The sequence below is a fragment of the Nyctereutes procyonoides genome, unplaced genomic scaffold (assembly GCF_905146905.1).
Source record: "Nyctereutes procyonoides isolate TBG_1078 unplaced genomic scaffold, NYPRO_anot_genome, whole genome shotgun sequence".
Taxonomy (NCBI): domain Eukaryota; kingdom Metazoa; phylum Chordata; class Mammalia; order Carnivora; family Canidae; genus Nyctereutes; species Nyctereutes procyonoides.
The window spans coordinates 25449537-25465642 of NW_026575139.1; the positions used below are offsets into that span (position 1 = coordinate 25449537).

Genomic DNA, 16106 nt, shown 5'->3' on the forward strand with positions numbered 1-16106 from the left:
TAGAAAAATGTCATATATTTGGGCTCACTTTATATTCAAGCATATAAGGTAGTCATTAGGTAGTAAGGACACATATTTTGAGAGTAATAAAAACATCCACACAATGCTTTGCTGATTATAAAGCATTTCCCAGATAGAATCTTATTTAAATCTCAAAAAAAATCCTATCAGGTAAGCCACTTGATCTGTGTTCTGAGAAAACTGTTGCTAAGGAAGTTAAATCCCCCAGGCAGAAGACAAGTTAATGACAGCACCAGGTCTGGATCCCAAGTCTCCCGATGCCAAACCCCAAGTTCCCTCCATATACAGCTTCTTCCTGGCACATACAGCACTATTTCCTTAATACAAAGAGGAGATTGTGGAGGTTTCGGGATCCAGAGATTAGCAAAACCATCTCAGAAGAATCTGAACTGTATGTAGAGCCTCCCAAAATGGTTAAATGGGCCATTCTAAGCTGCATTATGGTAATCTAAGCAGAACTAATCACTCTGAAATTCACAGAAGTATGGAGTTCTCTTTGCAGTGACATGGATGGAGCTAGAGACTATTATGCTAAGTGAAATAAGTCAGTCAAAGAAGGACAAATACCATACGATTTTACTCATAGGTGGAATTTAAGAAACAAAAGAGCAAAGGGGCAAAAAAAAGAAAGAGGCAAACCAAGAAAGACTCTCAATGACTGAAAACAATTGATGGTTGCCAGAGGGGAGATGGGTGAGGAAAGAGTGAAATAGGTGCTGAGGATTAAGGAGTGCATTTGTTGTGATGAGCACCAGGTGATTCATCAGTATATTATACGCCTGAAACTAATATTACATTGTATGTTAACTAACTGGAATTTAAATAAAAACTTATAAAAAAAGACATTTGGAGTTCTCTATATAGAAAAGATTTAGGTTAATGTTTCTAAAGCCAGAATATTCTGAAATATTCTCAAGGATCCCTGAGAAAGTTTTTAATTTTTAATTTTCACTTGCATGGTAATCACAAAATAATCATAAGCATATTCTAGATCATCCACATGAGCTCCAACATGCTTCAGCCTGGTTTGTGATAATGGTAAATGTGTACCTTATACCTTACCTTAATTAGTAGTACCTAATTATAGGTACCTACTTAATTAGTAGTACTTTAATTGTCACAGATTAAAGAGAAAATACAGAAGCAGCCTAAAACAAAAAGTATTATGGCATGCTACATAAGCAAAAGTTGTGCACTGGTTTAGGGGTGGCTTAAATAGAGTCATGGTCCTCAAGTTTTAACATGCACTGGAACCCGCAAGAGGGCTTACTAAAAGATTGCATGTTTCTGATTCAGTAGGATGAGGCCTGAGAATTTATTTCTAAGAGCCCAGATGATGCTGATGACTCAAGGACTATATTTGAAAATTACTGGATAGAGGAAAATGGCAGAGTTAGTACAGGCATGCTGAACTCATAAATAAACAAACAAAAAAACAACCAAACACAAAAACAGCTCTATATAGCCTGTTTGGATATTTAGAGGTCATATGAACGGTTTCCAAAAGAAAAAAAAAGTCAGTGGTGGTTACTAAAATTGCTAAATTGCTATGAGTAGCAATTCAGTTTCACTAAAACACCATCATCTTCCACACTGACTTAATATTAACTTTATTTTCATTGGTTTTATGGTTTTATTTCTATTAATTGGTAATACTGTTTTGATTTTATAATGTTATAAAAGCTCTAAGTAAAGGGTACAATAAAAAAACAATTCAAGGTAACATCAAGATCTGTGAAAATGTTTTCCCTTTAAAAAAGCTCTGTACATTATTTAAGGCTGACAATTGAGGATGCTCGTGTCATTGATTTTGCACATGAATCTGGCATAGCTAGGTTATTTTATAGAAAATATGACAAACAAGGGACGCCTGGGTGGCTCAGTGGTTGAGCATCTACCTTTGGCTCAGGGTGTGATCCTGGGATCCTGGGATTGAGTCCCACATCGGGCTCCCTGCATGGAGCCTGCTTCTCCCTCTGCCTGTGTCTCTGCCTCTCTCTCTGTGTCTCTCATGAATAAAATAAATAAAATCTTTAAAAAAATAAAAAAGAAAGAAAGAAAACAAGACAAATGACAACACATTTCTAGCCTTTTGCTCTCACCAATAAAATAACTTGGATTATAGTCAATTCAAAAGATAGCCATTGCTTTACTAAAATCTCCACACAGAATACTAGAAGTGAAAACATCATAGAGGTCTCACCATTGCTGCTGGTTTTTGCATTCTTTGCCAGTTGTGCGCGAGTAGCAGCAATCAAACTATCATGAGCCAACTCCTGAACCCGGAGGAACCATGGAATGCTACTGTCCGTGCTCTCACTGGAGAGGAAATCATTCCCTGAATCCTCTGCCTCATCTTGTACAAATACTAAGTGCTCAGCTGAAGAGCCCAGACCTGGAAAAAACAAGAGGATATGTGAAAGTTACCCATCAAGTAATCCCTTTATCGGCCCTGGCTCAGATACTTCATGTCCTGAATCAGCTATTCCAGATTTTCAACTCTCACCTCAAGCTTCTGTTCTCCTACTACATAGGTTATCATCTTTCCACTCCCAGCTGACAGGCTTATCTTTCTTACCTCCTCCAGTTTTCAGAAGGCAAAAGCTGTTATCCCCACCCCCCGGCCCCGCCCAAGGGCAAGCAAACTAGCACCTTAACCCTATCCTTCAGTCATCTCTCTGCCATCTGCAAGCCATTCCTCTCTTCTGGCCACCTTATAACCTCTCTTTAGAGCCTTTAAATCTGTCTCGCCCATCTTTATTTTTAAAAAGAAGAGAAAATCCCAAGCACTTCTCTAGTACTTCTCACTGTCTCAGGGGTAAGTTTCCTATAAATGTAACTTGTAACTTTTGTATCCACTTTCTCACTTGCCATCCACTCCCCACCATGGTCAGAACCCTGGCTTTCACCTCTACTACATCAGTTAACAACTGCTCTTGCTCAGGTCACCATAGACTTCCTAGTCCTCATCTCACTAGCCCATCCTGTGGTATCTGGCATGATTTACTACCTTTTCTTCTTTCAGACAATTTCCCTCTCTGGGCTTCTCCTACAATGATCTCCCTCTGAAGTTTTCTTTATTCCTCTCTAGCAGCTCCTCCCCATTCTTCTGTCACCCTCTTAAATGTGGGTGTTTTTTTTTTCAGGGTCCCAGATTTGCCTTCTTTTCTGAATCAAAGAATCCATGTTCATTGTTCCCTACATTTCCTGAATGCTGGTAAGCATCAAAACAACTTATTTTACACAAGATATTTCTAGAAACCTGGATTCCTGTTTCTCTCTAAAGGACATCTCCTCATGAACGTCCCTCTGAAATCTCAACATCAACAAGCATAAACTGGAAGTTATCATCCTCCCCCGAACCCTGTTCTTGGGCTCACTATCTTGCTGACTGGTACAACCTAATTTCCCAAGCAAGAAACTTCTGAGTCATCCTAGAATCTGCCTTCTCCCTCTATCTATTCAACTGATCATCAGACTATACCAATTCTCTAAAAATGATAAAATAATAAGGCTTTCCATTTTAAATATGACTGAGTTAAATATGGCCCACCCCCATTTTTTTTTTTTTTTTAAGCAGGAGCAAAGTTCAGAAAAGGATAATGAATACCTGCTCTTGTTAGATTAAGAAGAATGAAAGAAGTGCTATCACTTGGCTGTAGATCTTGCAACAAGCTAGGAGACTCTGGAGTCGACAAAAACTCCGGGGACTTCTGTACAGTCTGAGCCCTCGTCTCCTCTCCATCTGGGCCCACATTCACCTGAAGGCTTCTCAAAACAGCTGAGGAAGGGACCTCTTTGGAGGAGTTTGTATGACTTGGAGTATCATCTGGCAAAGGGAAAATATCACAGCTTTATGGAACACTTATCTACACAGAGCTCACCATTCTGATACACAGTACCAAATACCCCCTACAACATCCCTTATAGGAGCAGCAGCATTTTTATTTTACAAATACAAAATTTCCCTCAGAAGAGAACAGAGAGATAACTAAGTTGTAAAGGGAATCAGCCAAAATGTGGGGAACACTCATCTGACACTTGGCAGTAATAACCAACCAACCATCCACATTTGGGGATTACAGACCTTTGTCTTTCCAAGGCCAGAATCAGTACTTTTCCTTTGAAAAATCTAGTTATACAATGAATAACTTATGCAAGAAGAGGATCTAAATTTTAAATTATTTTTCTTGGAAAGAGATTCCTCCCTTTAGTTTTTATACTATGTATGTGACAGTTCTGTTGAGTCATTGGGGGAAAAAAACATAGCCTGAAATATCATTGAAATTTTACAGAATCATAAATGTTTCATTATACTCCTGGGCTTACACTGAAACATAAAGAAGTAACTCAGAAAACTTGCTCTCTAGAACTTTATTCTAAGGGATGGGATGAATTTCCAAAGGTTTTGGTTGCAATAAAATGAGAAACTGCACTACAGTGCTAAAGCATATGTGTTTTCAGGGACTTCAGTCATCTTTATAAAAGACAGGTAATTTTTTTTCCTTGAAGGAAGATAACCGATAAGATTACAGGAATGAAAATGGAAGCCTAGGGATAGTACTGCCGTTTCAAAGTCTAATGAAATAGCACAATATGAATGTACTTAACGTCACAGAACCAATGAGATAGTAAATTTATGTGATTGAAATGGTTAACTGGTTTAAATGGCAATTCTTTAGTTATGTATATTTTATCATACACAAAAATTTTAATAAAGTTCATAGCAGCACTGTTTGTCATAGTAAAATGCTAGAAAATAAATATTCTTCAACAGCGTCATGGAGAAAGAAGCCATGGTTACACTCATCAAACACTATACAGCAATGAAACTAACCAAACTACAGTTCTACATACAAGGATGAACCTCACAACTATAGAGTAACAGAAGAAAGGTTACAAGGACATATATTAATATGATTCCAAGGTCTAAAACCACCTAACATTAAACTGCATTGCTTAGATTTGGATGGTTAAACTTGGGAAACAAATATTGGTCAAATAACTGAAGATAGTGATGACCTACGGAAGAACAGAGGTTGTCTTTATCAGGGAGGAACCCATGGGCGCTTGGGAGCTGGCAAGGTTCCGCTTCTTGATTGGGTGGTGGGTATCTCCTTTATAATAATTCTTCAAAACATATCAGCATATAGTTTTCTACTTTTCTGCATTTATCACATATCCCAACTAAATAGAAAACATACAGGCCATGCATGGAATGATATATACATATTTAAGAGGGAGGGGAATAAAGTTAGGGAAGTATGTGCAAGTACATTTGTGTTAGATATTATGTTTCATAAGTTGGGAGCTGAGTACCTGGGTTTTCATTTACTATTATTGACAATTGGTTATCTAAAATATTTTTAATCAGGGCAGCTGACTGGCTCAATCAGAAAAGCATGAGACTCTTAATCTCAGGGTTGAGTCTGAGCCCCACACTGGGGTATACAGATTACTTAAATAAATAAATAAATAAATAAATACAAATATTTAAAAAATATTTTTAATCAAAATTAAAACTAAAGTTAATGTAGAAGATTAAGATTGATGATTTTGTTTCATTAATGTTACAATATTTATTCAACAAATTAAAATTGAGAGAGGAAAAAAGTTTAAGCCTAACTAAGATCAAATTTTACTAGCACACAGAAATGTACATATATTGAAAATCTGTCAGGATTTGGAAAAACTCCAACATACCAGTAGAAAAACAGGAGTTGAACAACAGAAGATGTGGAAAAGCTAGGAACTAGACAAGGAAACCTTTAGTCAACATTGGTTGGTTGAATATATTTGCCCTTCTTGAATCTTTAAACATTGAAAAAGATTTTAAAGTCACCAAATATTTCAGATCTTAAAAAAGGAATTCTGCCATCTACCTATGTCCACTTTTTCCTTTCCATAACAGGAAGAGCCTTCAGAAAGTAGAGTTACTTCCTCAACTATATTTATCTTGCACTGTTACTTCAACCCTCTACAGTCTGGCTTTCCACCCCTTTCCATGGAACAGATCCTGCCAACAATGGCTTTTTTTGGCCCTACCTCAATGGGACAGTCCTTATGTCATGGGCCTCTAAGAAGCATCTGACATACTGACTACTCTCTTGATTTCTGTGCCTGCACTCTGTACCAGTATTTCTTTTACTGTTCTAGCCTTTCCTATTTTCTAGGCTCTCTTGCTTACCCTGTACCTTGAATAGGGAGTTCCATCTTGGTCTTTTCTTCTCACTCTCACATTCTATGGATGGATCCTATCAATTACTATGACTTAAATTAACAATGTGCTTGTTACTCCCATGGTTGCTTATTCTCCATGATTCCCAATTTTTACAGTTTCTACCATTCAGTTATAAAGTCATTTATCCCATCCCACCAGTTTGATAAAGCAGGCTAAGCTCTTAAAACTTGTTTGTCTTATCTTTTGTGATCTTAATTTTTACCTGGTAACATCAGCCGACTGCATTCTGAGGCCTCAGTCACTGGAAGGAGGGACAAGCAAGTTATGTCTTTAGCTTCTGATTCTACTAGCCCCTGTCCCAATGGGATGGATGTATTCTGAACAAACTGTACCAGGAGCTGGGGGGCGGGGGGGGGGGAGGGGGGGAGAGGGGGGAAGAGGAAGAGACAATATTGAAAAATACAAATTGTTAGGAATGAATCTAAACCTCTGAATTTACCAAAAATTAATAGTGTAATGAAGTCTTCATTGCTCACTAGTCTCAACCTAGTGATTAACTAGGTTCACAGAAAAATGATTAACTACAAGACACATTCAAAGTTATTTTTATCAAGTCCTCTGTTTTAAAGAAAACCTCTATCACCTTCTATCAAACAGAAAAGACAAAAATAATATGTTTTAATGAAGGCTATTAAAAAGTTAACTAATTACATTTTACAAAGCACTTTTCTGTGTATTGGTTCATTTAATCCTCACCGTAATGCAGTAAGACTGAACATGTATTTTAAAGATAAGGAATCAAGTTGAAGACATCAAATGACTTATCTAAGGTTACATGAGTAGTTAGGAGAAGTAAGTCTTCAAACTTACGTAACCTGATTCCAAATTCATTGACCTTTCCACTATGCAACACAGATGTACTAAAATTAAAGCAAAAGAAATGAATAATAAAAAAAAAAATTGAGGGGAGCGCCTGGGTGGCTCAGTCAGTTAAGCATCCAACTCTTGATCTCAGCTCAGGTCTTGATCTCAAGGTCGTGAGTTCAAGCCCCGTGTTGAGCTCCACACTATACGTGGAGCCTACTTAAAAAATAAATAAAAATAATAAACAAATAAATAAAGTTTAAATCCTCTAATCATACTTAGAAAGAGAACACTTTCAGATATATACAAAATTAATTGAAAAAATGGTTGTGGAAGTAAATATTTATATATGCATATACACATTCACATATATATCATATATATATAAAAATTTTGTCATGGTATAATTACCTAGATGTACAGTAACTTATGATTACTTAAATAAATGTAAAAATAGGTAAAAATGGGAGTTTTTAAATCTTTGAGAAAGTACTTAATGATAGAAAAAATAATAAACTAGTAGTTATGACCAAAACCATACAGCCCACAAACCTAAAATTTTACTATCTGGTTCATTACAGAAATTTACTGACTCCACTAAGGACAAACCTTGGAAGATAGCCTGCAAAAAAATATAAATAAATAAACAAATAAAAAGCACTGCCTGAACTCACCTCTGGTTTGGATTCTAACTCATCTGATAACATTGATTCAGCTTCCAAATCCTGTAGCTGTTCAAGGGACCAGTTAAAAATTTAATTCAGAGTCAATAACACCTTCTTGTAATGCTCATATTCCTCTAGGAAATGCTATGTTTTTCCTGTAAGATGTTGTGCTGGGTGGGTAATCAATTTAGCCTAAAAAAGGATAAGAGAATGAGAATTAGAGGATTGGAAAAATGTAGCTAAATGAACAAAGGCACCTCTCTACATATCTGAAAATCACAACAAGCAAGCAAATAAAGAATTCAGCCCAAAACACTTGTTTTAATATAGAATAAGCCCAACAAGTGTCAAAATCCACTAAAAGTTGTACTTTGTAGAATCTCTACTTCTAAGAATCTATTTTAAGAAAAGATCTTAAAAATAGAAAAAATATATCCTCAAAAATGTCATGTTAGCATCTGTAATAATAAACAACTGCAAGCAAGATATAAATACACATATATACCCAATACTTAGGGAATGGTTAATTAGATTATGGCACTGTCACTTAAAAATACAGTTCTGAAAATAATGCAACCACAGGAAAAAGTACTAATGACACGTTAAATTAAAACAAAATGCAAAATTATATACTTGCTGTTATTAAAACTAGTTAAGATATGAGAAGAAAAAAATAAAAGGAAATTAATACAACTATGATAGTAGCTAGATTAGGTGGCAAGCTGGTATGACTATTTCTTGTCTCAATTTCCTCATCTTTCTAAAAGTACTTACACAGTCAAAATCTGAACATGTTTCCCAAAAGTAGTACCCTTGGGACCCTGGTGCAGCTGTTTTCCCCTCACAATTAAAATTATTCAATTTCTTATTGAATAGAGATTATTCTTATAATTTCTTACTTATTGCTTAATTTTTTTTTATTTTTTTATTGCTTAATTTTTTTCAGACTTTTTTTTATTTTTTTTAAATTTTATTTATTTATGATAGGCACACAGTGAGAGAGAGAGAGAGGTAGAGACATAGGCAGAGGGAGAAGCAGGCTCCATGCACCGGGAGCCCGATGTGGGATTCGATCCCGGGTCTCCAGGATCGCGCCCTGGGCCAAAGGCAGGCGCCAAACCGCTGCGCCACCCAGGGATCCCCAGTTTTTTTTCAGACTTTTGACAAAACAGTCTACTTTAGTTTGTGCAATTGTTGCTAAAATTGGGAGCACTACTATATACAAAGTAATTATACAAGGTAAAATATACCCAGAATGGGAGTTTTCAATTAATACCAAGGTTAAGTAGAAAGTTAGAATAAGGCAGACTTACTCTACAAAAAGGGCATTTAGAAGTACCTGAATAAGTGTTTATTGTCCTGTTGAGTCCTTCTTCTTCCCCTTGCCAGCTTCCAGAAATCTTCATTTTCATCATAAAAAAATAACAATTCACATGATGTAAGTGAAAGTGTCCTTTTATTTAACTTTCCTACATAAAATCAAGTATCATAAATCTGACTTTTCCTTTCAGATAGGTTTTTTTTTTTTTATTCAAGCACTATACACAATAGTACAAAGTAGTTTATTCATCCTTCTTTTTCACTGAGGAAGGAACCAAGGCTCAGTACATCATTTCTCAAGTTATTAAGCTGCAGAACCAGGACTCCCACCCATAGAACAGGCTGGCATATATCTACTTATGTTTATCTATGTCAGACCTTGAAACACCAGGGTTTAAGAATTCCTTTTCCCCAATTCCAGTTCATCTCAAGAAGCCAAGAAATAACAAAATACTTATTTATTTTTAAGGTTCTTCAAACTTTTGAGTTTCTGAGATTGTAGTAAAATCTCTAAGAAACTAGAAAACTATTTGTTTCCCTTTATATTAATTTTCTTAGAAACCAATGATGCTGGCTGTGTTTCTATTATCCTTACCTAATGAAAAATGGAAAAAAAAGTTTATGAAAATGTGCACTGACAAGGGAAAAATCATATACTAGTTCTTAGACATTTTTACAAAGCTGTAATAATTTAAAGAAGGAAGCTGCCAGCTCTCATAGTTTAAGAGCCACCTCTGGGGGATCTCTGGGTGGCTAAGCGGTTTAGTGCCTGCCTTCAGCCCAGGACATTATCCTGGAGTCCCGGGATCAAGTCCCACATCAGGCTCCCTGCATGGAGACTGCTTCTCCCTCTACCTGTGTCTCTGCCTCTCTTTCTCTCTGTCTGTGTCTCTCATGAATAAATAAATAAAATCTTTAAAAAAAAAAAAAAAGAGCCACCTCTAAACCACCATTTCTCAAGAGTCCATGGTTATCTATGATATCTTTTTATTTTAGCATCTTCACTTCAGTGATAATCTTTTAAAAAATAAATAGTGCAAGCATTTTCTGGAACAAATGGGTGGGTATCCATACTATAACTGAGTTCTGCCCAAATTTGGTGCCCACATTTGTGGTTTGTAGTGTACTGTATGAACTAAAGAGAGACTAGTAGGATACATAGAAAAGGCAGGCTGACCTCAAGAGAATCTGTACTGGAGCACTCAGTACCTCATCAAGTGTACTGTGTGAATCTCATCTTTAACACAGCAACTTACTATGTATATTAGCCGGAAGTGTGATAGCAAATATGCAATTAAATTTGTTTCTATCCTCAATTCTCATTAACAGGTTTCAAAAACTGCAACACAAATTTTTAAATAACAGCTTTACTGAAATATAATTCATATACCATATAATTCACTCATTTAAAGAGTACAGTCAGGGCACCTGGGTGGCTCAGTCAGTTAAGTGGCTGCCTTCAGTTCAGGTCACAATCCCAGGGTCCTGGGATCCAATCCTCGCAATCACAATCAGCTCCCTGCTCAGTGGGGAGTCTGCTTCTCCTTCTACCCTTCTCCCCTGCTTGCGCTCTTTCTCTCTCACGCTCTCTCTCTTAAATAATTACAATCTTTAAAAAAAAAAGTACAGTTAAATGTTTCTTAGTATATTCAGAGTTTTGCAATCACAACCACAATCAATTTTATAATTTCATCATCCCCAAAAAGAAACCCTGTATCTCTCAGCAATCACTCTCCATTTTCTCCCAAGCCCTCCCCTGACCAGGCCTAGACAACCATTAATCTATTCCTGTCTCTACAGATTTGTTTATAAAAATTTCTAAACATTTCATATCACTGGAATTATATATGTGATCTTTTATGCTTGGCTGCAATCACTTAGCATAACACTCCCAAGGTTCATCCCTGTTGTAGCATCAGTACTTAATTTCTTTTTAGTGCCAAGTAATATTCTATTATTCTATTGTATTGAATTATATTTTATTTATGCACGTATCAGTTAAAGGAATTGGATTATTTCTACAATTTGGCTATTATGGACAATGCTATGAACATCATGTACAAGTTTTTGAGTGGACATACATTCTTACTCTTTTGGATATATAACCTAGAAGTGGAATTGCTAGGTCATATGATAACTCTATGTTTAACCTCTTGAGGAATTACCAGGCTGTTTCCCAAAGTGTCTATACCATTTCATAATCTTATCAGCAGTGGATTTCTCTACATCCTCACCAACATATTATTATAGCCCTCCTAGTAGGTATGAATGGTAACTCACTGTGGTTGTGAGTTGTATTACCTGATGACTTATGATGTTGAGCATCCCTGCATGTGCTTATAGATATGCACATCTCTGCATGTGCATCGTTCTAGGAAAAATACTTATTCAGATTACTGGCCCATTTTTAAAATTGAGTTGTCTTTTTATTATTGAGTTGTAAGAGTTCTTTATATATTCTAGATACAAGCCCCTTATCAGATAGATGATTAGTACAAACTTTCTCCCATTCTGTGTGCTATCTTCTCATTTGCAACACAAATCTTATCTTCACTTGAACAAGGCAACTCTAACTGCGATTATTTAACAATACCTCATTAAAACTGGTATTCAAGGACTTCTAGTTTTCGTTATATGTGAGATCTCATTATCACAAGCTGCTTAACAATGTCTTTTTTTTTTAACAATGTCTTGAGATAAAAAAAAAAACAATGTCTTGACATTGTAAATACTCCCTTGTCTGATATTCTCTGCATTAGTATTACTAAAGTTAAGATGTACAAACAGAGGAAATAAGTTATTGAATCCAAGGCTAAACCTTTCCACTATGAAGTTCAACATTAAGAACCGCATTTCAGAAAAAAATCTCTACCACATCATATGAATGTTATTTTGAGTTTTGTTTTATGGTGTGGTTTACAATTATATACCTATTCATAAAGATATAAATCATGGCAACAACTGATATAATCCTAATAACCTAAACTATACTACCTATATGGTTCCTAGAGCCATCAAAACATTAGACTGCTGATATTGTAATAAGTTTGTTTGTTGGGGCACCTGGGTGGCTCAGTGGTTGAGCATCTGTTTGGGTCGTGGTCCCAGAGTCCTGGGATCGAGTCTCTCAACGGACTCCCCACAGGGAGCCTGCTTCTCCCTCTTCCTAATGTTTCTGCCCCCCTCTCTCTCTGTCTCTCATGAATAAATAAATAAAATCTTTATAACAAGTTTGTTTGATGATATATGGTAACTACCCTTATCTTGGTGAACACTGAGTAGTGTATCAAATTGTGGTAATGTATTGAATTGTCAAATCACTATGTTGTATATCTGAAACTAACATTTTATGTCAACTATTCATCACTTAAAAATAAGTATGTATTAGATTGCTTAAAGAAAACAATCTTGGTTCAGCATATATTAATTTTTTTAAAAAATCCACTGACCCTACCACTGTTATTGAATTATTCATAAATTTGTTTTAATTTTATAGTTAAGAGCTACTGGGGGCTTCAACATAGGAAAGTAAGAATTACTACCTAGCTTTATGTCAAAGTATATTTAGAGTAATCATAATAAAAATAATTTGCCAGTATGGGGGCCAATATAGTGTCCAATGCAAAGTTCTACCTTTAAATGCAATTTGCATGACACTGGAGTGGAAAGCACTGCTCTTACTCAAAAGGAATCTATTTTCTTTTCTTTTCTTTTTTTTTTAAGATTTTATTTATTTATTCATGAGAGACACAGAGAGAGACAGAGGCAGAAACACAGGCAGAGGGAGAAGCAGGCTCCATGCAAGGAGCACAATTGGGACTCAATCCCCAGTCTCCAGGATCACACCCCGGGCTGCAGGGTTGCTAAACCCGCTGCGCCACCGGGTCTTCCCATTTTTCTTTTCTTTTTATTATTTTTTTTAAGACTGAGGTTTTCTTTCCTCCCTTTTCTTTCTTTTTTAGATTTTATTTATTGAAAGAGAAAGAGAGCAAAAGTGGGAGGAGGAAGAGGGAGAAGCTGACCCCCCACTGTGCAGAGCACCTGATGATGCAGGGCTCAATCCCAGGACCTTAAACTCATGACCAGAGCCAAAGGCAGACACAACTGATTGAGCCACTCAGGCGCCCAGGAAGCTATTTTTAAGGTAATTATGGGTCTCAAGGAGATTTCTTCCCAGGCTTTCTTATGCTATTAATTAGGATAAGAGACTAGGAATGCAATACTGAGTAGTCACCTCAAGTTTATTAATGTAAACACTAAATATTTGTTTATGGGGGGGGGTGGTATCTTTACCTGGTAGACAGGCAAAATTTACATCCCTATTTCCTTTTAAATTAGAAAAATTAGCCCCATAAATAACAAAAGAGATAGACATTTAACCATCAGCAACCAAGAATAGGCCCATCAAATCACATTTTCCACAAATCGTAAATAAGGCATCTTGGCTCTTGATAAAGAGTCCACACAAAATAAAGTGATCTCAGATACCCAGGGATTGGTCTAATAAATACTACTAATAAATATAAAAATAAGTAGTTCTAGTCAAACCCTTTCTCCCTCTACCCTTGACAACAAATGAATTTTACTGCGTGCATGGTTCCCTATGGCCACATTAGACTGCTTGAAGAAAACAACCCTGGTCCAGGAGATAAATTATATTTTTTAGAAATCCACTGACCCTGCCAATGCTATTATATTAATAGCTAATAATAGCAGATATGTTAATATGTTATCCTACAATCAGCCTAAAGGCTAATTAAAAAGAAGGCAGACAAATACAAACCTTTGCAATGAACCAAAGCAAAGAACACAGGAAGCCCTGAAAAGTTCTGTAAATTGGTAATGAGAAAACTCATAACAAAAGCGAAGCAGATTTAAGACAATAGCAATCTCTAGGATCTAAACCATCCTGAGAACAATTCTTCTGTTTTTAGCCAAATAAACAAATACTGAGAACGAAGTCTGATTAACTGTATTCTTCTTCAGCAAGTTATGCATTAACATTAAGGAGCTGAACAACTTTAATAAAGAAGCTGAGATATGTTTATTAACAACAACAACAACAAAAAATCCAAGGCCTCTAAAACAGAAATCTAAATTCTGCCTCTGACTTTTTGGTTGAGACCTAGGCAAGCTACTCATGTTTTTGGCCCTGGAAAACTCATCTGAAATATAGATGAAACAAATCTACCTTAGGATTATTTATGTATCAGTCAATAGAAGTAATTACAAAATTCTTCAGAAACAAAGTTCTGCATAAGTGTTTAAGAAACAGGTAAATAAAAAAAAAAAAAGAAACAGGTAAATATATCAAATGCTTTGTATACTATAAAAGGTTAAGAAATGTGCCTGAGTGGTTCAGTTGGTAGACCAAGTGACTCGAGTCATGAGTTTAAGCCTCACACTGGATGTAGAGCTTAAAATAAAATCTTAAAAAAAAAAAAAGAAAAGAAATCTGTCTTTGTTATGGAGTCCAAATTTCCTATAAAACAATTGTTTTCAAACATTTCAACTGCAACCCACAATAAGATACATTTTCCATCAAATCCCAGAGAATGAAACACACTGAGACACATACAAACCATGTATTTTCATGAAACAGTACTAGCCTATGCTAATCTCATGCACTCTGAATTTTTTTAAAATAAAACCACTAAATTTATCTCAAAAGTTACTTAATAGATTACATCCCAAAGATTGAAAACCAGTATAAAGTATCTTCAAAATCTAAAATACATATATTAAACAGAAATTCAGCCATAAATGTAAAGCCATTAATATATACCTGCTATAAATATTTATTACAATCAGCAATTATTGATCAGTCTTGGGGAAACTGAAATTACTTGAATCCTCACACAAGACAGGAATTAGTAGTTAACACCATATTGGGAGGGTAAAGATAGCCTAAAACTAATACAGGCTAATGGAGACATATTGGGTGGAAAAAACAAGCCAAAATAAACTAAACAGGTAGCATTGGAACAGAGCTGATACAGGTATCTTGTCTCAATCCTGACTGCCATACAGAAGGGAGTATTCCAAAGGGAAAGATGACCAAGGGCTCTTATTGCTGTCTCAAGAAAGAAACAGTATCATTGTGTCAACTTCTAAAAAGCAATGTAATTCCATCCTAGGAAAACAAAGTCTAGAACATCAATACTGCTCTTATTTGAGGGAGGTAGAAAATGCCTTGACCCAGTTTCAGAAAGGAGAAGGGTGGGGCAGTGAGAAAAAAGAGGCAAGAAATTGAGAAACACCGTGGTCCCCCAGCTGGTCACCAATCTGCTTGTCCCTCCATATCTACCTCCGGCTGACCACAAATATAGACCCAAACAATGCTTCACTAAAGATAAAAAACTAAAACAAAAATTCTACTAATGGTAGGGAATTACCATGATCAAAAATTAAAGTAAAATTTAAAAAGCAGTTTAAATTTTGGTATAAAGCAATAGTCCTAGGGGAAAGAAAAACCAAGTAACCTTTTATAGTCTTATCTAGTATATTATGAAAGTTGATTAAATTCTAACCATAAAGTGGTAAGTAACAGGTACTAGTGAAAGAAATTTGGAATGGAGAACTGTGAAGCCAGAATGAATCTTAGAAACTATCAGGTTCATCCTGGACCTTCCATCTTCCTTTCCAGGATCTGCTGAGATGTTCCATTCCCATAGCCCTCATTTTTATTCTAGTCACCTCCCCATTTCTCTCCAATTCTTTAGAGCCAAATTTATCAAGAGACTGGTCTCCACTTTCAACTCTCCAATCACTATCCAAATCCCATCACTTCACCAAAACTTCTCTCGTAAAGGTTACCAAAGATCTTCATGTTACCAAATTCGATAGACACTTTGTGGAGCCCTAATCTTACTTGACCTTTGCAATGAGCAACTGTTGCTTTTAATTGTCCCACATTCATTTCCCCTGCTTGAGTGATAAATCGATGTTATGTTTGGGGATCTAAGCCTCTCCCATTGGATATGCCCTTGGTAAGATCATAGATTAAGGTATCTTTTCTTCATTGGCCAACTGTTGCACACTTGACCCACATTGAA

At 36.0% G+C, this 16106-nt stretch overlaps 1 protein-coding gene across 7 annotated transcripts in view; it reads right to left on the reverse strand.

Moving 5' to 3' along the window:
• ZNF410 (zinc finger protein 410) overlaps positions 1–16106 on the reverse strand; it is a 39763-nt gene that overhangs the window by 18349 nt on the left and 5308 nt on the right. For 5 of the 7 annotated variants that reach the window (XM_055303680.1, XM_055303675.1, XM_055303676.1 and 2 more), the window contains 5 exons: positions 9071–9131; positions 7741–7923; positions 6465–6600; positions 3632–3850; positions 2225–2416 (listed from right to left, as the gene is read on the reverse strand). In XM_055303680.1, coding sequence (XP_055159655.1) covers positions 2225–2416; positions 3632–3850; positions 6465–6600; positions 7741–7773 — 580 coding nt within the window. In that variant the 5' untranslated portion in view covers positions 7774–7923; positions 9071–9131. Of the gene's footprint in view, positions 1–2224; positions 2417–3631; positions 3851–6464; positions 6601–7740; positions 7924–9070; positions 9132–10479; positions 10503–16106 lie in introns of those variants that run through there. The other 2 variants (XM_055303679.1, XM_055303681.1) reach the window with 2 other exon arrangements.